At 38.6% G+C, this 22054-nt stretch overlaps 2 protein-coding genes across 7 annotated transcripts in view; both read right to left on the bottom strand.

The window, feature by feature from the left end:
* The window catches only part of BCO2 (beta-carotene oxygenase 2), a 54574-nt gene extending 35265 nt beyond the window's left edge, over positions 1 to 19309 (bottom strand). For 4 of the 6 annotated variants that reach the window (XM_072822009.1, XM_072822010.1, XM_072822014.1 and 1 more), the window contains exons 1-2: positions 14335 to 14491; positions 9707 to 9911 (exon numbers count right to left, since the gene is read on the bottom strand). In XM_072822009.1, coding sequence (XP_072678110.1) covers positions 9707 to 9911; positions 14335 to 14422 — 293 coding nt within the window. In that variant the 5' untranslated portion in view covers positions 14423 to 14491. Of the gene's footprint in view, positions 1 to 9706; positions 9912 to 13549; positions 13685 to 14334; positions 14492 to 19076; positions 19129 to 19223 lie in introns of those variants that run through there. The other 2 variants (XM_072822011.1, XM_072822012.1) reach the window with 2 other exon arrangements.
* On the bottom strand, positions 17530 to 22042 carry TEX12 (testis expressed 12). Its single transcript, XM_072822021.1, has 5 exons — positions 21273 to 22042; positions 20313 to 20391; positions 19224 to 19335; positions 19077 to 19128; positions 17530 to 18315 (listed from the first exon to the last, which is right to left on the bottom strand). The coding sequence occupies exons 2-5, from the start codon at positions 20373 to 20375 to the stop codon at positions 18171 to 18173; spliced, it is 372 nt and encodes a 123-aa protein (XP_072678122.1). The 5' UTR covers positions 20376 to 20391; positions 21273 to 22042; the 3' UTR covers positions 17530 to 18170.
* Positions 22043 to 22054: the final 12 nt, after the last annotated feature.

The following is a 22054-nucleotide window of genomic DNA, read 5'->3' as shown; positions in this document are numbered from 1 at the left end:
CTCATGTACTGTTAGTGGGAATGTAAATGGTGCATCCACTGTGGAAAACAGTATGGAGGTTCCTCAAAAATTAAAAACAGAATTACCGTATGATCCAGTAATTCTACTTCTGGGTATTTATCTGAAGAAAATAAAACACTAGCCCCAAAAGATATCTGCATCCCCTCATTCATTGTAACATGATTTACAATAGCAAAGATACAAAAACAATCTGTGCATCAGTGGGTAAACCCATAAAGAAGATAAAGTACATATATATATATACAATGGAATATTATTCCATCATAAAAAAGAAGGATATCCACCATTTGTGACAATATGGTAAAGGCATTTTGCTAAATAAAAAAAAAAAATCAGGTGTTAAAAGACAAATACCACCTGATCTCATTAATACAAAGAATCTTTAAAAACAAAACAAAAAACAAAAAAACCCAAGTTCATAGAACAAGACAGGTGGTTGCAAGAGATGAGGAGGAGGGGTAAGTTAGGTGAAATGGGTGAAGGAAGTCGAAAAGTACAAAAATAAGTAATGGGAAGGTAATATACAGCATGGTGACTATAGTCAATAATCTATATTGCATATTTAAAATTACTAAAAGAAAAAAACCTTAAAAGTCTTCATAACAAGTAAACACTATGTGTGGACAGATGTTAACTAGACTTACTCTGATGATCATTTGCAACACATACAAATATCAAATCATTACGTTGTACACCTGAAACTGTTATGTTAATTATACTTCAATAAAAAAATTCTACACACAATATGATTATAATTATTTAAAACCAATCTATAGAAATGGGGTAAAGCCTAGCAGGAAATACACCAAAGTGCTACCAGGATATGGTCCACATTCCCCCCAACCACCATCTCCGCTCTGTTCGATAATTTTTTTTAATAATAAATTTATTTATTATTGGTGTTCAATTTGCCAACATACAGAATACCACCCAGCGCTCATCCCGTCAAGGGCCCCCCTCAGTGCCTGTCACCCATTCACCCCCACCCCTAGTTCGTCTCCCAGAGCTAGGAGTCTTCATATTCTGTCTCCCTTTCTGACATTTCCTACCCATTTCTTCTCCCTTCCCTTCTATTTCCTTTCACTATTATTTATATTCCCCAAATGAATGAGACAATATAATGTTTGTCCTTCTCTGACTTATTTCACTCAGCATAATACCCTCCAGTTCCATCCACGTTGAAGCAAATGGTGGGTATTTGTCATTTCTTTTTCTTTTTTTCTTTTTTTTATTTTTTTGTATTTGTCATTTCTAATGCCTGAGTAATATTCATTGTATACATAAACCACATCTTCTTTATCCATTCATCTTTTTATGGACACCGAGGCTCCTTCCACAGTTTGGCTATTGTGAACATTGCTGCTATAAACATCGGGGTGCAGGTGTCCCGGCGTTTCATTGCCTCTGTATCTTTGGGGTAAATCCCCAGCAGGGCAATTGCTGGGTCATAGTGCAGGTCTATTTTTAACTCTTTGAGGAACCTCCACGGTTTTCCAAAGGGGCTGCACCAGTTCACATTCCCACCAACAGTGTAAGAGGGGTTCCCTTTTCTCCGCATCCTCTCCAACATTTGTGGTTTTCTGCCTTATTAATTTTCCCCATTCTCACTGGTGTGAGGTGGTATCTCATTGTGGTTTTGAATTGGATTTCCCTGATGGCAAGTGATGCAGAGCATTTTCTCATGTGCATGTTGGCCATGTCTATGTCTTCCTCGGTGAGATTTCTGTTCATGTCTTTTGCCCATTTCATGATTGGATCGTTTGTTTCTTTGCTGTTGAGTTTAATAAGTTCTTTATAGATCTTGGAAACTAGCCCTTTATCTGATATGTCATTTGCAAATATCTTCTCCCATTCTGTAGGTTGTCTTTGAGTTTTGTTGACTGTATCCTTTGCTGTGCAAAAGCTTCTTATCTTGATGAAGTCACAATAGTTCATTTTTGCTTTTGTTTCTTTTGCCCTCATGGATGTATCTTGCAAGAAGTTACTGTGGCCGAGTTCAAAAACGGTGTTGCCTGTGTTCTCCTCCAGGATTTTGATGGAATCTTGTCTCACATTTAGATCTTTCAACCATTTTGAGTTTATTTTGTGTATGGTGAAAGAGAGTGGTCTAGTTTCATTCTTCTGCATGTGGCTGTCCAATTTTCCCAGCACCATTTATTGAAGAGACTGTCTTTCTTCCAGTGGATAGTCTTTCCTCCTTTATCGAATATTAGTTGACCATAAAGTTGAGGGTCCACTTCTGGATTCTCTATTCTGTTCCATTGATCTATGTGTCTGTTTTTGTGCCAGTACCACACTGTCTTGATGACCACAGCTTTGTAGTACCACCTGAAATCTGGCATTGTGATGCCCCCAGCTATGGTTTTCTTTTTTAAAATTCCCCTGGCTATTCGGGGTCTTTTCTGATTCCACACAAATCTTAAAATAATTTGTTATAACTCTCTGAAGAAAGTCCATGCTATTTTGATAGGGATTGCATTAAACGTGTACATTGCCCTGGGTAACATTGACATTTTCACAATATTAATTCTGCCAATCCATGAGCATGGAATATTTTTCCATCTCTTTGTGTCTTCCTCAATTTCTTTCAGAAGTGTTCTATAGTTTTTAGGGTATAGATCCTTTACCTCTTTGGTTAGGTTTATTCCTAGGTATCTTATGCTTTTGGGTGCAATTGTAAATGGGATTGACTCCTTAATTCCTCTTTCTTCAGTCTCATTGTTAGTGTATAGAAATGCCACTGATTTCTGGGCATTGATTTTGTATCCTGCCACGCTACCAAATTGCTGTATGAGTTCTAGCAATCTTGGGGTGGAGGCTTTTGGGTTTTCTATGTCGAGTATCATGTCATCGGCGAAGAGGGAGAGTTTGACTTCTTCTTTGCCAATTTGAATGCCTTTAATGTCTTTTTGTTGCCTGATTGCTGAGGCTAGGACTTCTAGTACTATGTTGAATAGCAGTGGTGAGAGTGGACATCCCTGTCTTATTCCTGATCGTAGGGGAAAGGCTCCCAGTGCTTCCCCATTGAGAATTATATTTGCTGTGGGTTTTTCGTAGATGGCTTTTAAGATGTTGAGGAATGTTCCCTCTATCCCTCCACTCTGAAGAGTTTTGATCAGGAATGGATGCTGTTATGTAAAGTTTTGTTGGCATTTATCCTACAAAAATAGAATATTTTAGTATGAATTTGCTGAATAAGACCATGGACTCTGTTTTTATACTATGGCCTGATTTTAAAGGTCCAAAACAAATTGTTTTTAAAAGTTTGCCCTTGTGCTAAAGTGCCAGTGTATGTATAATTGATCTGGTTGTAAACTATATTTCAAAGTAAATCCTAGTGTAATAAGTTTTATATAACTAAAGGTTTTAAGCTGCTAAAACACTTCCTATTTTTAAGAGATGTGAGATGCAGTATGGGACTAATTTTTCTTTCTTAAGCCCAAAGATTAAACTATTAAAGGTCCCTCCAACCCTAAAGATTCATTCTGGCTTTCAATAATTTTTGTAATCTATAATACGAATATAGTTTAGTGTATGATGTCAGTATATATTTTGTTACTAGTCCAAGTGCAACCCAGGGGACCATTAATGCAAAAGATGTAATTTCTTGCATAATATCTTGAAACGTGTTTTACCTAAATATAAATTTATCCAACATTAACTTACAAATCTGTATGGGAGACTCAATTTAAAAATTATTAAGTGCCCTATTCTAATTTGGTGGCTTTTTGACATTTTAAAGCAGAATGGCCAAATTGTATTTCCCCAGTTAAACGTAGATTGAGGTGATATTGCTCAAGTCAAATAATGCTATCCTAAAGTTTACATAGTACTTCATGTACATTTGTGAATTTCAAGCATGAAATTAAAAAATAAAATTGCCTCTTCCCCCCTCCCAAAAAAAAAAAAAAAAAAGGAATGGATGCTGTATTTTGTCAAATGCTTTCTCTGCATCTATTGAGAGGATCATATGGTTCTGGGTTTTTCTCTTGCTGATATGATGAATCACATTGATTGTTTTATGAGTGTTGAACCAGCCTTGTGTCCTGGGAATAAATCCTACTTGGTCATGGTGAATAATTTTCTTAATGTACTATTGTATCCTAGTGGCTAGTATCTTGTTGAGAATATTTGCATCCATGTTCATCAGGGATATTGGTCTATAATTCTCCTTTTTGGTGGGGTCTTTGTCTGGTTTTGGAAGTAAGGTGTTGATGGCCTCATAGAACGAATCTGGAAGTACTCCATCTCTTTCTATCTTTCCAAACGCTTTAGTAGAATAGGTATGGTTTCTTCTTTAAACATTTGATAGAATTCCCCTGGGAAGCCATCTGGTCCTGGACTTTTGTGTCTTGGGAGGTTTTTGATGACTGCTTCAATTTCCTCCCTGGTTATTGGCCTGTTCATGTTTTCCATTTCTTCCTGTTCCAGTTTTGGTAATTTGTGGCTTTCCAGAAATGCGTCCATTTCTTCTAGATTGCCTAATTTATTGGCGTATAGCTGTTCATAATATGTTTTTAAAATCGTTTGTATTTCCTTGGTGTTAGTAGTGATCTCTCCTTTCTCATTCATGATTTTATTAATTTGAGTCTTCTCTCTCTTTTTAATAAGGCTGGCTAATGGCTTATCTATCTTATTAATTCTTTCAAAGAACCAACTCCTGGGTTCGTTGATCTGTTCCTCAGTTCTTCTGGTCTAGATTTCGTTGAGTTCTGCTTGAATCTTTATTAACTCTCTTCTTCTGCTGGGTGTAGGATCTATTCGCTGTTTTTTCTCTAGCTCTTTAGGTGAAAGGTTAGCTTTTGTATTTGAGTTCTTTCCAGTTTTTGGATGCTTGTATTGTTCCTTCCAGTTTTTGGATGCTTGTATTGCTATGTATTTCCCCCTTAGGACTGCTTTTGCTGCATCCCAAAGATTTTGAACAGTTGTATCTTCATTCTCATTAGTTTCCATGAATCTTTTTAATTCTTCCTTAATTTCCTGGTTGACCCTTTCATCTTTTAGCAGGATGGTCCTTAACCTCCACGTAGTTGAGGTCCTTCCAAACTTCTTGTTGTGATTTAGTTCTAATTTCAAAGCATTATGGTCTGAGAATACGCAGGGGACAATCCCAATTTTTGGTATTGGTTCAAACCTGATTTGTGACCCAGTATGTGGTCTATTCTGGAGAAAGTTCCATGTGCACTTGAGAAGAATGTGTATTCAGTTGAGTTTAGATGTAAAGTTCTGTAGATATCTGTGAAATCCATCTGGTCCAGTGTATCATTTAAAGCTCTCGTTTCTTTGGAGATGTTGTGTTTAGAAGACCTATCGAGTGTAGAAAGCGCTAGATTGAAGTCACCAAGTATAAGTGTATTACTATCTAAGTATGTCTTAATTTTGGTTATTAATTGATATATTTGGCAGCTTCCACATTCGGGGCTTATATATTGATGATTGTTAAGTCCTCCTGTTGGATAGATCCTTTAAGTATGATATAGTGTCCCTCTTCATCTCTCACTACAGTCTTCGGGGTAAATTTTAGTTTATCTGATATAAGGATGGCTACCCGCGCTTTCTTTTGAGGACCATTTGAATGGTAAATGGTTCTCCAACCTTTTATTTTCAGGCTGTAGGTGTCCTTCTGTCTAAAATGAGTCTCTTGTAGACAGCAAATAGATGGGTCCTGCTTTTTTATCCAGTCTGAAACCCTGCGCCTTTTGATGGGGTCATTAAGACCATTCACGTTCAGAGTTACTATTGAAAGATATGAGTTTAGTGTCATCATGATATCTATTCAGTCCCTGTTTTTGTGGATTGTTCCGTTGGACTTCTTCATAAAGGGGAATTTTGAGAGTCCCCCTTAAAATTTCTTGCAGAGCTGGTTTGGAGGTCACATATTCTTTTAGTTGCTGCCTGTCTTGGAAGCTCTTTATCTCTCCTTCCATTTTGAATGAGAGCCTTGCTGGATAAAGTATTCTTGATTGCATGTTTTCCTCATTTAGGACCCTGAATATATCCTGCCAGCCCTTTCTGGCCTGCCAGGTCTCTGTGGAGAGGTCTGCTGTTACCCTAATACTCCTCCCCATAAAAGTCAGGGATTTCTTGTCTCTTGCTGCTTTATCTTTGGAATTTGCAAGCTTAACTATTAAATGTTGAGGTGTTGAACGGTTTTTATTGATTTTAGGGAGGATCTATTTCCTGGACCTGAATGCCTGTTTCCCTTCCCAGATTAGGAAAGTTTTCAGCTATGATTTGTTCAAATACATATTCTGGACCTCTGTCCCTTTCAGCGCCCTCAGGAACCCCAATTAAACGTAGGTTTTTCTTCCTCAGGCTGTCATTTATTTCCCTTAATCTATCCTCATGGTCCTTTCACTGTCTCTTTTTTCCTCAGTTTCCCTCTTTGCCATCAACTTGTCTTCTATGTCACTCACTCGTTCTTCCACCTCGTTAGCCCTCGTTGTTAGGACTTCTAGTTTGGATTGCATCTCATTCAATTGATTTTTAATTTCTGCCTGATTAGATCTAAATTCTGCAGTCATAAAGTCCCTTGAGTCCTTTATGCTTTTTTCTAGAGCCACCAGGAGCTTTATAATAGTGCTTCTGAATTGGCTTTCTGACATTGAATTGTAATCCAGATTTTGTAACTCTGTGGGAGAGAGGACTGTTTCTGATTCTTTCTTTTGAGGTGAGGTTTTCTTTCTAGTCATTTTGCTCAGTGCAGAGTGGCCAAAAACAAGTTGCATTGGGAAAAGGAGAAAAAGAGAGAAGAGAAAGAAGGAAAGAAAAGAAAAAAGAAGAAAAAAAAGAGAAGAAAAAGAGGAAAAAAATAAAGAAAGGAAAATAAAGGGGTGGGGGAAGCAAACAGAAATCAAAAACCAAAAAAAAAAAAAAAAAAAAAAATCCCCCAAAAACCCAAGGGGGAATATCCTCTGATTCTGTATAGTGTAAGTCCCTTGACTTCCCCTGGAACTTTCCAGTGCTGCTTGGTCAATAATTTGTTTTTCCCCCTTCCGTCTAGCTGGTCTTCTGGGGGGAGGGGCCTGTTGTGATTTTCAGGTGTTAGGACTTGGGGGAGTTTCTCTGCCCCCTGCCTGGTGCAGGGCTCAGTAAGTGATGTTTATCCTGTTTATCAGGTGAGGCCACTGTGAGGCTCAGTGGGGGTTGTTTACCCTGTGAAGCCCCAGGAGGAACAATCACAGTGGCAGCGGCCAGCCCTGGAGCCCTGGATTCAGCTCCCACAGTAGCTACAGAGCTCTCAGTCTGCAGGGGCCTGGATGCTCTGGGGGAGGGGCCGCTGATCTGCTCAGCTTGGGGCAGGAGGGTCCTTGCTGTCCTGTGCCCTCCGGGCCTCTGCCTGTCCCGGGGGGAGGCCAGATCCTGGGCTGTGTCCCTGGTGTCCTGTGCTCCCAGCCCTGCGCTGTTGGATTTGCGCTCCTGGCCGCGCAGCCCCTTATCTGCGGAGCCGCAGCCTGAGCCCCTCCGAGCTGCTCCCGGGTCCAGCCGTGCCGCGGGCTGAAGCCCTTTAGGGAGCTTGGCGCACTCTCCCCAGGGCACAGGTGTCTGTTAGTGTCCCAGGGAGCCTGAGGGCATCCCCGCCCCTCCTGGGGTCCTGCTCTAACTCCCTGACAGCGCCTTTCCTCCGGGAAGATTGGTGGAAGCCCCTGCTTCTCCGGGAAGATTGGTGAAGCCCCTGCTTCTCCAGGATGGTGCTTTCCTGTCCTGGGGGCACTCGCCCTGGCCTTAGCCCAGCTCCTCACGGGGCCCCTCCCCCTTGGATGCCTTTTGTTTCATTTCTCCACCCCCCCCCTCCATCTTTCTACCTAGATAGAAGCGTTAACTCTTCTCACTGTAGCATTCCAGCTGTTCTCTCTTTAAATCTTAGGCCGAATTTGTAGATTTTCAGGATGATTTGAAGGTTATCTAGGTAATTTGGTGGGGACAGGTGACTTGGGGACCCTACTCTTCCGCCATCTTGCCCCTCCCCCATTCTTCTATATTTCAAAAAGTTTTATATAAGTAAAAACTTTTATAACGGAAAAAAGTTTCTGGGATCCCTGGGTGGCACAGTGGTTAAACGCCTGCCTTTGGCCCAGGGCGTGATCCTGGAGACCCGGGATCGAATCCCACGTCAGGCTCCCGGTGCATGGAGCCTGCCTCTCTCTCTCTCTCTGTGTGACTATCATAAATAAATTAAAAAAAAAAAAAGAAAAAAAAGTTTCTAATATTCGAAAATGTTTAAAGGGACACTTAATTGGCTCAGTGGTTGAGCATCTGCCTTTGGCTCAGGTTGTGATCCCCAGGTCCTGGATTCGAGTCCTGCATCAGGCTCCTTGTGGGGAGCCTGCTTCTCCCTCTGCCTGTGTCTCTGCCTCTCTGTATGTCACTCATGAATAAATAAAATCTTTTTTTTAAAAAGTTTAAGGCAAAGAAGATTCCTTCCTTACCATAGGGGTTTCTTTAATCATTTCATGTCCCTACTAAACAGAGTAATAATATACTAAAGAATCACTGGTGTTTTTCATTTATTTATATGTATTTATTGAGAGCTATTTAAGAACAGGCCAAAAAAAAAAAAAGAACAGGTCACTGTCCTAGATACTGGGGATATAGGGTGAAGAAGAAAAAACTTTCTGCCCTCATGGAATTTATATTCTAGTGGAAGAACACGGCCAATAAAACAACAAATAAACAACAACAACAAATACTAGGTATTGACAGTGCTATGCATAGAATTAAAATAGGTAACACCATTTTTAAAAAAGATTTTATTCATCTAGTTGGGGGGAGGGGCACATGAGCAAGGGGAGGAGCCGAGGAAAGGGACAAACAGACCCTGAGCCAAGTGCCAAGCCCATCACTGGGCTCCATCACATGACCCTGAGATCATGACTGAACCGAAGCCAAGAAACCAAGAGTCAGGCACTCAACCAACTAAGCTACACAGACACCCTAATAGGTAATATAATTAATAATAGCATTTTTAGATTGGGATATCAGGAAAGGCTCAAAGGACATTTGAGCTGATATCTGAATGACAAGAATCAGACTTGGGAAGACAGATAAGGGCCAATGCCAAGACCCTGAGCAAAAATAAATGTGTCCAGTTTGAGGAACTGAAAAAGTCATGGTGTCTGGTGAGCACTGAGTAGGGGAGCTGTCTGAGGTGAAGACATTGCCTCTTCCTTCAGGAACTTGTGGTGAAACAGAGCTTGGTAGTCATACAGGCACTTCTCTTTTGGCATAAGCCTTCAGAGGACTCTGAATTCATAATATTCTGCAAAGCAGAAAAGTCTGAACTTTCCTTTTTTTTTTTATAAAGATTTATTTATTTTTATTTATGATAGATACAGAGAGAGAGAGAGAGAGAGAAAGAGGCAGAGACACAGGAGGAGGGAGAAGCAGGCTCCATGTCGGGAGCCCGACGTGGGACCCAATCCCGAGACTCCAGGATCGTGCCCTGGGCCAAAGGCAGGCGCCAAACCGCTGAGCCACCCAGGGATCCCCCTTTCTTTCTTTCTTTTTTTTTTTTTTTTAATAATTAAGTGTCTTATCTTTTCTGTAGACTACGGTTTTCTCACCTGTAATCAAAGGGACTGCATGCAACATTAGCCTCAGAGAGAAAACAGACTTAATGCACATTAATGCACAGAACCAGTCACACTAAAAAAAATCTAAATTGTTCTCCAAAATCAAGACTTACTCATCCTTCCCAAACTCGAATTTCCCAGGCCCAATTCGAAGTAGATAGCCACTGAGCCACTCAGGAAACTGTCCTCGGACTTGGGCAGAAACCATCTGTGGCGTCTCCTCCACCGTGGTTAGTAGTGGTGCAATACACGGGAGCCTTTCACGCTTATGGAAGACTGCCTTCTTCTGATGAGTACCTTCCATGTATTTCTTCAAAACTGTGAAGAGGAAATCAAGAGTCAAAAAATTGTACAAGATACCTGTTTCTCCAGAGACAATACTCCTACCTACTAGTAAGGGAAAAGTAAACCCAATACTAAATATCATCTCCAAATCCCTCTACCTCCTCATTCTCAAATGTCACCTCTCTGTTTTGTTTTTTTGTTTTCTTTTTTTAAGATTTTATTTATGTATTCATGAGCAACACAAAGAGAGAGGCAGAGACATAGGCAGAGGGAGAAGCAGGCTCCCTGAGTCTGATGCGGAACTCTATTCCAGGACCTCAGGATCACGCCCTGAGCCAAAGGCAGATGCTCAATCACTGAGCCACCCAGGCATCCTGGTTCTCCATTTTTGAACTACAACAATCCTTTTTTTGTATTCTTGCAGTACAAATCTGCAAGAATACCCCTAAGAATTAACTCAAGATTTTATTACTACTATCATTTCTCACAGTTGAACAATGGTCCTCTTTTCACAAGACTGAGTCTACATATTAACCTCAGATGTGCTAAAAGCAACCTCATTGTTAGAATGAAAAATGACCACTATTCATTACTATCCTAATTACATCTATGTCAGTACTTTTGATACACCAAAGTGGGATGCCAACGATTTCAGAGCAATTTATGAGAATTTAGTAGGATCTGTAATTCAATTTCTTCCATTTTAGTGGCATACACATAAATGTGCATGGCATTTTCTAAAAGAAGGGTGTCATTAAAAAAAAAAGAAGAATGTCATGAATTAAATTATGCAGTGATACATGGTCTGAAATTATCTGGGCTTCAAAAGTTACGAGAAGAAAAAAATCATTACTATATAATAAGCTGGAAATTATCCCTATTATTTCATATTTATTTGATGTTCACAAGATAGTGTTGCCTAATGCATAGAGGTGGTGAGATATATTAGACTGTGCTTTATTTTATTTCACAGATCTTGAACAGTAAAATAGAAATCTAAACCAGAAAAACTGACACAGAGAGATACTATTCCTCCAAAGAAGTGAGATTTGCATTGCATGATTTTAGCAAAATATTTTACAATGTTATATCTATTATCCCATTTCTTTCAAATCTTTATAAAATTCAGTTTAGAATACATGATTCCTTCTACTTTCCTATAAATAACAATTCAAACTCAACTATTTCCTAATTTCCAAAAAAAATGGACTCATCTATCCGTAAGGAAATGCTAGTATTGTTCAAACTCTATCTCAAGTGCTACCTCCTTTAAGAGGAAGTCTAGTGTAATATTTGATAAAAGTACTGGCCCAGGTTCTTCTGCTGGGCTCCAGATTGCTTAGGTTCAAATCCTGGCCTCCCATTTTTCAAATAAATAGCCTTGAACAAGACAACCTCTCTGTGCTCTGTTTCCTCTGTTCTAAGATGGGGATAATAATAATTCTTATTACTTCTAGGGCTATAAAAAATAAATGAGTTAGGTTATGTATAGGTTTTAGAACAAGGTTTTAGAAAAAATGTTACCTATCATTATTTATATAGCTTTCAATGATCAACCCAACAAGACCTAACATCATTTTCCTTCAAATTATTTACTCATTCTACAAAGTGGTAACTGGTAAGGGATAAAAGGTATGTGAATTTGATGTAAAGGAACTTGTTCCCTAGTAAATGGACATACAAACAGACCATTTGTACTGTAATCAGTGTTTTGTTTGAGCACTATTTCTCAAGGTATGATCTGAGGACTACTTGGAACAGAAATACACGGTATTACTGCTAAAATGCAGATTAATGGTCTCCAGACTGGACCTAAGCAGAATCAGATACAGCAAGCAAGTATTCTTAGGCATACCAAAATTTGAGAACCCCAATATTAGAGGTATAAAGAGGATACTTTGAAAACTTGGAGGAGGAAACCCTTAGGTATTTATCTTATTACTTTCATTTATATTATGCATATTCATCTCACTCTCCTCTTAACATTAAAATAAATGTCCTGAGGTCAGTGATTTTAGTCCTCACACTTAAATAGAAACTGAATACCCAGGTTGGACATTTGTCTGAATAGAGATTCATGAATTTAAAACACCTTGCATTTTAGAAAAAATGTATATGTCCATATGTTTTGTACGCCATAGCATTTTTTAAAATTTTTATTTATTTATGATAGTCACAGAGAGAGAGAGAGAGGCAGAGACACAGGCAGAGGGAGAAGCAGGCTCCATGCACCCGGAGCCCGACGTGGGATTCGATCCCGGGTCTCCAGGATCACGCCCTGGGCCAAAGGCAGGTGCCAAACCGCTGCGCCACCCAGAGATCCCGCCATAGCATGTTATTGGCAGTTTTTTGTACACTCTTCAAACTTTCCATGGCACTTGATATTGTGATCTATACCTCTTTAAACCCTTTTCTATTCTTGGTTCCTGAAAACACTGCATTTTTCTAACTTCCCTACTCCCTCTTTGTTTGCTTTACGCTAGCTTCACTTACTAGCTGACAACCTTGGGTAAGTTACCACTCTGAGCCTTAAGTTTTTCAATGGTAATATGGGGATCATAGAGTGAAAGGAGGATAATATTTCCCATTTGTATTTGTTGTCAGAATTACATATAATAAGAGTAGTTTCCCTTAATTGGCTCCTCTTCTTATCACCTCTTGAGTCTGACCTTGGACCTTTATTCTTTATAATCTCAGCACACCCTCCCTGGTAGTCTCACCAAGTCCCTTAATTTTACCAAGTACTTCTTGCAGGTGACTCTCAACACGCCAAAAGAGAATTATTCATTTTCCCCTTTCCAAATCCATTTTCTCCACCGCTAAATCATCTAGCTTCAAAATCTCTGTGGGCCTTGAATTCGTCTTCTCCACTGGCCCCTCACATTCACTAAGTGGTTAAATTCTGACTATCCCCAGACAGGACCAGGAAGAGAATGCTAAGGGGATGATATGTGGTGGCCAGTATAAACTATTAGGGCTGAGAAGTTTACAAGGTTATCTGGGGAAATCCTTTGTAAAGATTTTTGCTAGTCCACCCCACCTGGGCAGCGCCCCCCCCCCCCAATTTTTCTTCTGCCTGAACCTGTCCTCCTCAATCTCTCTTACCTATCCAGTCACTTCCTTTCTACTGTCCTAATTTAGGCCCTCACATCCTCTTAGAGGATGTTGGCATAGCCTCTTACTTGGAAGGAGAAACTAGATAGGGAAGCTATCTACCATGCAGAGCCTCTGACTGGGTGGGCCTCGTGATCGCTTGATCCCTTGGGATGGCCAGAGGCCACAGGTCAATTGTCTCCAGCTCTAAAGGATCCCATCCAATTTACTCCAATGTAAGGTAAAAATATTATCATTTTCTATGTGTGCTATGATGTGAAAAATTTCGGGAAGCACTGCTACAAAATTAATCTTCTTAAGAACAGATCTGATTGTATTAAATAATCCTCCAAAAGCCTTCACATATAACTCCTCGCTTCTACCAAGTAAAGTCTAAACTTCTTGGCAGGCACTGAAGGCACTGTACCATCTCACACCAACTTACCTGTCCAGGTGCCCCCTAACTAATGCCTTCCACTCCAGCCAAACTAAACCATTCCCCATTCTCTTCTCATCATAATTACAACCTTCTCTTCACCTAGGATATTTCCCATCTCTTCCAGGTGAAATTCACTTACCCTACTCATCCTTCAAGATCCAGTGCCCATAGCAGGTGCTTCTCAAACACAGCATTCCCATTTTTCTATAGCAAGAACTGATTCTCATTAGTGTGAACTCACACAGCATCTATTTCAGCTCTGTTAAGGCACTCATCTTACTCTCTCTTCTGCGATAAAGATGAATACAATTTATAACCTCTATTACTGGTATTTCTTGAATAAAGGATCACTTGTTTTTACCCCCACTCTAGTACCTAACACACTATGTTGCATACTACAAGCACTAAATTATTAAACAATTTTGAAGTTTATAATGCATATTAATATGATTTCTGGTAGTTCAACATCAGCCAATTTCAAGAAATAAAATCTTGTAATGATAGTACCTATAATAAAAAGCTAGAAAACCACCACCAGACGTTTTAAAGCAGTCCCCCAGAATGCAAATAGAATAACCAAACATTTACATTAGAACGAGAAGCAGTGATTTGCAATTGAGAAGGGTCTAAATAGTGAATATTCTTCATATTGCAGATTCAAGAGAATCCCTAAACCCTGAATCCTGCCCTGTATGTTATACAAAATATACAAATGGAAAGACTGTTTCCCTGACAAGTAAACAGATCCTGACTCAAGTCTTCCTTAACTCCCAGCTCCATGGTGTTGCTGCCTGCACCTGCTACACACAGAGTGAAAAGCTTCATAAGCCCCCAGAACTTTTCAGGAAGGAGACACAGAATTGGAAGCCTAAGGTGCTACGTACGAAGAGGAGGAAGGGGGGTAGCAAGGGGCAAATCCCCTACCTGGGATCCAGTGTACTACCACAGAAAGGAACCCCACTGCAATGGTAGAAAGGTTGCTGACAAAATGGAGAAAGGTCTGAGAAAACATTCTGGTACTGAATTTAGTAGCAGCAGATCCTGTGATTTCCAAAACCTCACACTCACTTCCTGGGCTGTCCTTGGCTCACTGACAGAATAGGAGGGAATGGGGGAGGGAGTCAGGGAGGGCAGACAAGGGGCAGGGCTTCCAGACACCTGCAATCTCTTAGTCTCATTTTCAGGAGAAATATCCTAACTACCTAACCTATCATAAATAGCTGTTTCAAATTCTGAAATTAGACCACTAATAGAGGTCTCCCTTCCTAAACTTTCTTCTTTCAAACCTCTTCTCACAGTACAATTAAGCCCCTTGATCCATCGGCTCAGTTTCATTATGCCACTTCTCTCAAAGATCCACATGTCTTTCCTTAGAGAATATAGTCCAACGTCGTCTAGCAACAAAGAACTCTACCTTTTTGGCCACACCTACTTTCCATCTTTTGTCCCTCTGCTTTCTAATATTTCATCCCTCCTTTTCTTTTCCATTTATTTAATTTACAAAACATTTTCTGACAAGCTAGTACGAATAAGGCTCTGTGAAGGTATGCTCTTAAAAAACATATAACCAGGGATCCCTGGGTGGCGCAGCGGTTTGGCGCCTGCCTTTGGCCCAGGGCGCGATCCTGGAGACCTGGGATCGAATCCCACGTCGGGCTCCCGGTGCATGGAGCCTGCTTCTCCCTCTGCCTATGTCTCTGCCTCTCTCTCTCTCTCTCTGTGACTATCATAAATAAATAAAAAAATTAAAAAAAAATTTATAAAAAAAAAACAACAAAACATATAACCCTGTATGTTTTTATTAAACAAACACTCTTGAACACCAATATATCAAATACTGTGCTACAAATTAGGAATATAAGAAAACAAGATTCAGTCCCTGCTCTCTAGCAGTTTAGATGATGCACTATTCCCTTGTGAATTCTCAGCTCCAGAGAAAGTCTATCCAACATACCACATGATTTTGTTCTTTGGTGCCATTTTAGCAAACCTTCCCCTGCCTGAAATATCCACTTCTTTCCTTTCCAAAACTCGTTTCACTACTTTTCTGACCCCTTTGCCAACACCCACTAAGGAGTTAACTAGCACTGCACAGAGATACTCTTAACATTTACCTATCCTGGCTTCCTAGCAAAGACATGTAAGTATATTTCAAGAAAGGAGTGGTTACAACTGTCAAAAGGGAGAACAGAGTATCTTATTCTGTATTCCCCTCAATGCCTAGCAGAGTATGATGTACAAAGATATTCAATATCTATTTTTATTGGTAACTAGTGAGAAATAATTTATAAACTGTGACATTTTATTGAAATGAGTGATATTAGAAGTGCAAACTAAAGGGTAATAACATATCTGCAGTTGTTAATCATCCAAAGATAATTATTTTTGTTTATATGGATGGTACAAAAAACACCAAAACGTGATAAAAATCAGTCTTAATTAGGTTTTCAGGAACTTTTATCATAGGAGGTAGCTTTTCTGACCAGTAAACACACAGTAACTAAAAATCAGGGGATCCCTGGGTGGTGCAGCGGTTTGGCGCCTGCCTTTGGCCCAGGGCGCGATCCTGGAGACCTGGGATCGAATCCCACATCAGGCTCCCGGTGCATGGAGCCTGCTTCTCCCTCTGCCTATGTCTCTGCCTCTCTCTCTATCTCTCTCTGTGACTATCATAAATAAAAAATAAAAAATAAAAAATAAATTAAAAATCACTTCCCCTGGTCTTAGTCACACCAAAGGAAATGATCAAACCAATTTTCTGAACCAGCATAAAAAAGAACATGTTGAACAATGGTGACACCTTTAAGATATAACATATTATGAAATGCCCTCTGAAACAACGTTAGCCTTATCTTTCTCATTAATAATAAATGCTTATAAAAGAGTAACTCAGGAACATTAAATTATGATGTGCCAGTAGATGTCTTTGTATTTAGAACATTATAAAATTCTGTAAGTTAACAGAATAACTCAAAATCTATGTGACGTGTCATAACAACTCAAATATAATCTTCTGGTTACATTTAGTATTTTCAAATTCCATTACTGGGGTGCCTGGGGGGCTCAGTCAGTTAAGTGCCTGCCTTCGGCTCAGGACATGATCCCAGGGTCCTGGGATGGAGCACCCTATCAGGCTCCCTGCTCATGGAGAGTCTGCTTCTCCCACTCCTCTCCACTCATTCTCTCTCTTGTTACCTCTCTCTCTCAAAGAAATAAATAAAATATTTTTTTAAAAAATAAAATTCTATTACTTTTTTTTTTTTAAAGATTTTATTTATTCATGAGACACACACAGAGCAAGAGACAGGCAGAGACAAAGGCAGAGGGAGAAGCAGGCTCCATGCAGGGAGCCCAACGTGGGACTCGATCCAGGATCTCCAGTATCACACCCTGGACCAAAGGCGGTGCTAAACCACTGAGCCACCCAGGCTGCCCCTAAAATTCCATTACTAATAGTTCTCTCATTGACCTTCAACCTATCCTGTGCCATTAGCATATCCCTCTACAAACCTAATTAATTTTTTTTCACTTAGCCAATATTTTTAGTTAATATTTTATTTTACTGTTTTCAATCCTTTCTTGCATGAGTACTTATATAAATGTGGTATATATGCCTTCAAATAGTAATGTGATTGCTATTTTAGTTGTCAAATGAGTTTTAACATTTAGAAGGCAGCAAGGCAAATATCCTGTACACCAGAGGAATATCAAATTCCCTGTGGTGCCATTTGTAAATATGTCCAAATTTGTGATTGCTTATATGGCAAAATATACATAAAACAGATTGAATTACTTATATGATTGACAAATGTGTGCTGTGATTTTTAAAATTCTGTTTAATATAGTTATCACATATAATAGCTAACATATATAATTATAAAACATATTAAAAGTCTTCGATAAAATCATACACGACCCTCCAACCTTTTTTTAGCTAGATGAGTTTTAGATCCTCTAATTGAAATTCAATTTATGAATTATCATAGGTTTTAAATGACTCACCAAGGTTACTTTGTTGTTTAGGCAATCTTATACCACACAGTTGCTAAGGTTTCTAAACATAATTTATTAACTGCACCATTGTATGGTTGATATGTAAAAAAGCCAACTCATATAAGGTTCTGGTTAGTAATTTCTGGTTTTTATTTTATCACTTTTATCACAAAAAAATAATTTTATGCCAAGAATTTTTATTAGTCATATATAATAATTAATAGTTAAAATAATCAAATGATAACATTAAACGCAATAGTTGAGTCATATTTTATTACATATTGTGAAACTGGACAAATTACCTTGAGGTTTTAGTTTTTTTTTAATAATACTGACCATGAAAACCATTTAAAACTATCTCCAATAAAAAACTATCTCCATAGCTATCTATCTGCTATTTAGACAGAGTATTCTAAAAGAAGAAGTGCATTATTGTTAAACATTATCAAATTAACTCACTGAGTTCTCTTTTAGAATTTTAAGAAAGGCTAGGAGGTTTAAAAAAAAAATCTACAGGGAACTTAAATAATTTATATTTCTATGAAATATGCCAAATATTCAACCCTCAAAAAAAAGAAAGCTACATACTTCATATTAATGTCCAGTTTAAAGCCTCTTTTAAATCTAGAAAAGAAATGCAAGGAATTTCCCCTTCTACATTTAAGGTACACATTTTCTTTAGTAACTAGAGAGCTTTCAGAGCATTAATGTCATTCTTTTAGTACAATAATGGGCTTAAATTCTCAGCTTATGTTAAGTACACAATTTTATCTGTGCAATGTGTTTGCAATCACTGTAAACCTCTGTCTCAGGAGCTCTCTTTTTTGTATTAGAAAGTTTTCAATAGTATTGGCTTCTTTGAAGAGTCCATCTATCTCGTCAATATAAGATGCATCTACTGCTGCTCTCTCACTAATGAGGAAAAAAAAGTTTTACGTTAAACTAAATAGTTATAATGTCTAGTGACACTATCACAGTGATGTCATTTGTTAGCAACTTCATTTAAATAGCTTTGCATATCAAAAAGCTTCATTAACTTACAAACACTCTTCAGTGAAAGTTAAATTAGTCATGTAAATATTTTGGACTATTCAAAGTCTCCTGACACTGCAGACTATATATCTTACAATACAATTCCCATATTAAACTATATACATTATTTTAACAGCCACACAAACCATCTTCCAAATACAATGATTGTCCAGTAGTTAAAAAAAGAAAAAAACCTTAAAAAACAAAACAACAGCAAACATCTTACAAACATGATAATCTCAGGCAAATAAAATATTTAAATTCAGTCTTCAAATATATGACATAATATTTTAATATTTCATAAATATATTTATCTTTAATAGCACTCTTATCATTAACTTCAACAAATGGCATCTTTCTCAAAGAAATTTTTTTCATAAAATGTTAAATGTTATATCATCTAATCAGAGATCAAAATACAACCAGCCTAGTACTTAGCTTTGGTAGTAACAAAACACAGGATTTTAGTGGAAAAGTTCATGTTAGTCTTTGAAAATAACCAACTAATTAATTATTTAAAAACTCTGAAATTACAATTACTGGACAGATTTGCAGCCACTGAACTAAACTTCCCATTATGGTTTCGAGAAAAAAATCATTTCTAAGAGAAAGACTCAAGAGGATATACTATAAGTACTTGCCTTAAGATCTTTGCATATGTAGACAACATTAGATTAATTTCCTTGCTCATATCTGTTCAAAAAAAAGTCACTGAGTAAGTTATGAACTATAACAAACTTTCTGTATTAGAAAATCATTGTTTAGAAATATATGCATTTATATATCACCATTCAAATCTTTCTCCAGGGATTCATCTTTATAAAACAGTCCAGAGCTTTCAGAGAAAGAGGAATCTGATTTTCCAAGAGAAGACAGTTGTGGACTATCTGGCATTTGAGGCTAATAAAAAAAAGTAAAGAAAATAGATAGTCAACAGGATTCTTTTTTTTTTTTTTTTAATTTTTTTTTTTTTTAATTTTTATTTACTTATGATAGAGAGAGGCAGAGACATAGGCAGAGGGAGAAGCAGGCTTCATGCACTGGGAGCCCGATGTGGGATTCGATCCCGGGTCTCCAGGATCGTGCCCTGGGCCAAAGGCAGGCGCCAAACCGCTGCACCACCCAGGGATCCCAGTCAACAGGATTCTTAGAACATATGCATGCTGTCCCCAAAAAAGGCAAATAAAATATCTTTCAGGAAAAGAGCAAACATACTAGAAATTATATGCACTCATGTCCCACTTAGTCATTTGACATTTTATTATCGAGAAAACTTTTAGGCCTAACAAGAACCTTATTCAACATGCTAAATTTTACTTTGGTTTTACGTTAGACTTTGATTATGGTATGAATCCCTTGATGGAAAAGTTTCCTGTATCCTGAAAGGGTAGATGTTTCCATAGCAATAATGTAAAACTTTCATTTAGACAACAGACAAATGTCTGGAAAACTCTGCAAGATCTTTAAGGAAGCAAATAATATCCTAAATGCAAACAGATCTATTGGTGGAAGCAGTAGTGAAGAAGGGCAGAACACAGTGCTCTTAATTGAAAATATCAGCAACTATAGTACCTAGGTCTCCTATTTACTAGAGCAAAACAATTACTTAAAATCTTAGGTATCATATATGCATGAAACCATTTGTTTCTACACCACTAATTACAAGAAAGAAATCTCCCAATAGTTTCTTGAAGACCTCCATTAATTTAGTGAAAAAGCAGCTGGAGTCAACATAGTTCCTGCTGGGACAAGCCCAATTCCGGGAATATGAAAACATTAAATTCCATTCATCAACAGAACTTGGTTAAATAGAAAAAAATTTTGAGAAGTATAAAAAATAAAACCAAAGGTTAAGGCTCCAGGAGCATATGGATTACCTCCAGCTCTCTTGGTCTCTTGCAATTTCTAGTATCAGGTTTTACGATGTGACTTGCCATCATATTCTGGAGGCAAGAGCTGCAAAGTTTAAGGGAATGCCAAATGTAAGTACAAACTCCATGCTACAGCTTATTTTAGTCTTCCCCTTTCTTCCTAGTCCCACCAATTTTATTTAAGTTCTAATTGTTCATTTAGGCTCTCGTTATCTGTCATTTATCTGAACTACTTAATTTCCCTCTACCCTACTCCATCCTATCAACTACTGCCAATATTTCAAACTGATTACCATATCCCCTTAACTCAAAATTCCCTTCCCACTATTCATTGCTCCAGAACAAGTTCAATTTCCATGGCAGGGCATCTAAAGTCCGACGTCACCTGGGGTCAACCTACCAACCCATGATTTTCACCTACTCCCTCTGCCTAGGTTCAGCCAAACTAGTCTCCTTGGCACTTTTGCCTCGTTTCAGAATTTAAGATTCTTCTACCTTCAAAAAAAAAATCTTAATGGTGAAATATATCTCATAGTCTACCTAACTGGTTCAATGTCATTTTTCACAGACGTGAACACAGAGGCAGAGATCATTGGCCAAGTTCAAACAAGTGCAACTGAGCCAGTCTAGAACCGAGATTTCGCGTCGGAGTTTCCACCGCCCTATCTGACCTTCACAGAGCATCAAATTTTACTCTTAAATTACTTTTCCATAAATCCTGAAGATCATTTCCCTAGGAATCTGAAAGATTACGGTCACAGTAAAAATGTAGAAACCCACACGGGGATAGCCTCTACGTCTGAAGAGATGAGCCCGGAAAAGAGAAAAAGAAAAAGAAAAAGAAAAAGAAAAAGAAAAAGAAAAAGAAAAAGAAAAAGAAAAAGAAAAAGAAAAAGAAAAAGAAAAAGAAAAAGAAAAAGAAAAAAGAGAGAGATGAGCCCGGTCTATACTTGAATATCAATTTACTTTTCTTTCTTCTTCTTCTTCTTCTTCTTCTTTTTTTTTTTTTCTTTTTTTCTTTTCTTGTAGAAACTATGGTGACCTGAAAAATTGTAATGAATCTGTTTGGTTGGTCACACATCATATTCGTATAAATGAGACAGAAAGACAGCAACAACGAACAATACTAAAACACTGATGATGATCATGAATTCCGTCCTGTGCTCCACAGGGTCCACCACCACAGCAGCAGGAAAACACCACACGTGCCCCGGAGGGCTCGCTCTGCCTTGGGAAGTTCCAAAAGAGAAGCCACCACCAGAGCCCTTCTCTTCCTCTCCCTTCCCCTTTTTCTCTTCCCTTTTTCCTTCTACACCTCTTCTCTCCCCTCAGGGTAGCAGAACGCGTGTGGACAGCAAATGAAAACTTCCACAGTTAGGTAATTCTGTTTCTGCAAAAATTAATCTGTTTGTTTTTTTTTTGTTTTGTTTTTTGTTTTTTTTTCTGTCATCCACTTAGCCGCCCTCCCCCACCCGCCCTGCCGAGTCCGCCGGGTCACGAGGCTGGGTGGGACTCCTCCCGTGACACACCCCACTCGCAGACGCCGACCTCGGCTCCGCACGCCAATGCTCCAGTGACCTAGACTTTACCAAGCAATGACCCTGCACCTTACGCAACTTTTTTTTTTTTCTTCTCATCTTCTCTTTCTCCTCAACGCCTAGTGGGCCCCTGGGGCCATGTCACCTACCTTTTTTTCTTCCCCCCGCTTCCCTCCCCGCGGCCTTTCCTCCCTCCTTGTGTTCCAGACC

This window comes from Canis lupus, chromosome 3 (genome assembly GCF_048164855.1).
Source record: "Canis lupus baileyi chromosome 3, mCanLup2.hap1, whole genome shotgun sequence".
Taxonomy (NCBI): domain Eukaryota; kingdom Metazoa; phylum Chordata; class Mammalia; order Carnivora; family Canidae; genus Canis; species Canis lupus.
The sequence above is the reverse complement of the archived record's forward strand: the minus strand, read 5'-3'. Positions and strand labels throughout refer to the sequence as shown.

What these genes read in the sequence shown, in the direction of transcription:
- TEX12 (XM_072822021.1), bottom strand. Translation starts at nt 20,375, where the DNA reads ATGATGGCAAGTCACATCGTAAAACCTGATACTAGAAATTGCAAGAGA. An exon ending in AGAGACCAAGAGAGCTGGAG is followed by an intron (nt 19,336 to 20,312) that starts GTAATCCATATG and finishes TTTTTTTATTAG; the next exon opens with CCTCAAATGCCAGATAGTCC. An exon ending in ACATATGCAAAGATCTTAAG is followed by an intron (nt 18,316 to 19,076) that starts GCAAGTACTTAT and finishes TTTCCTCATTAG; the next exon opens with TGAGAGAGCAGCAGTAGATG.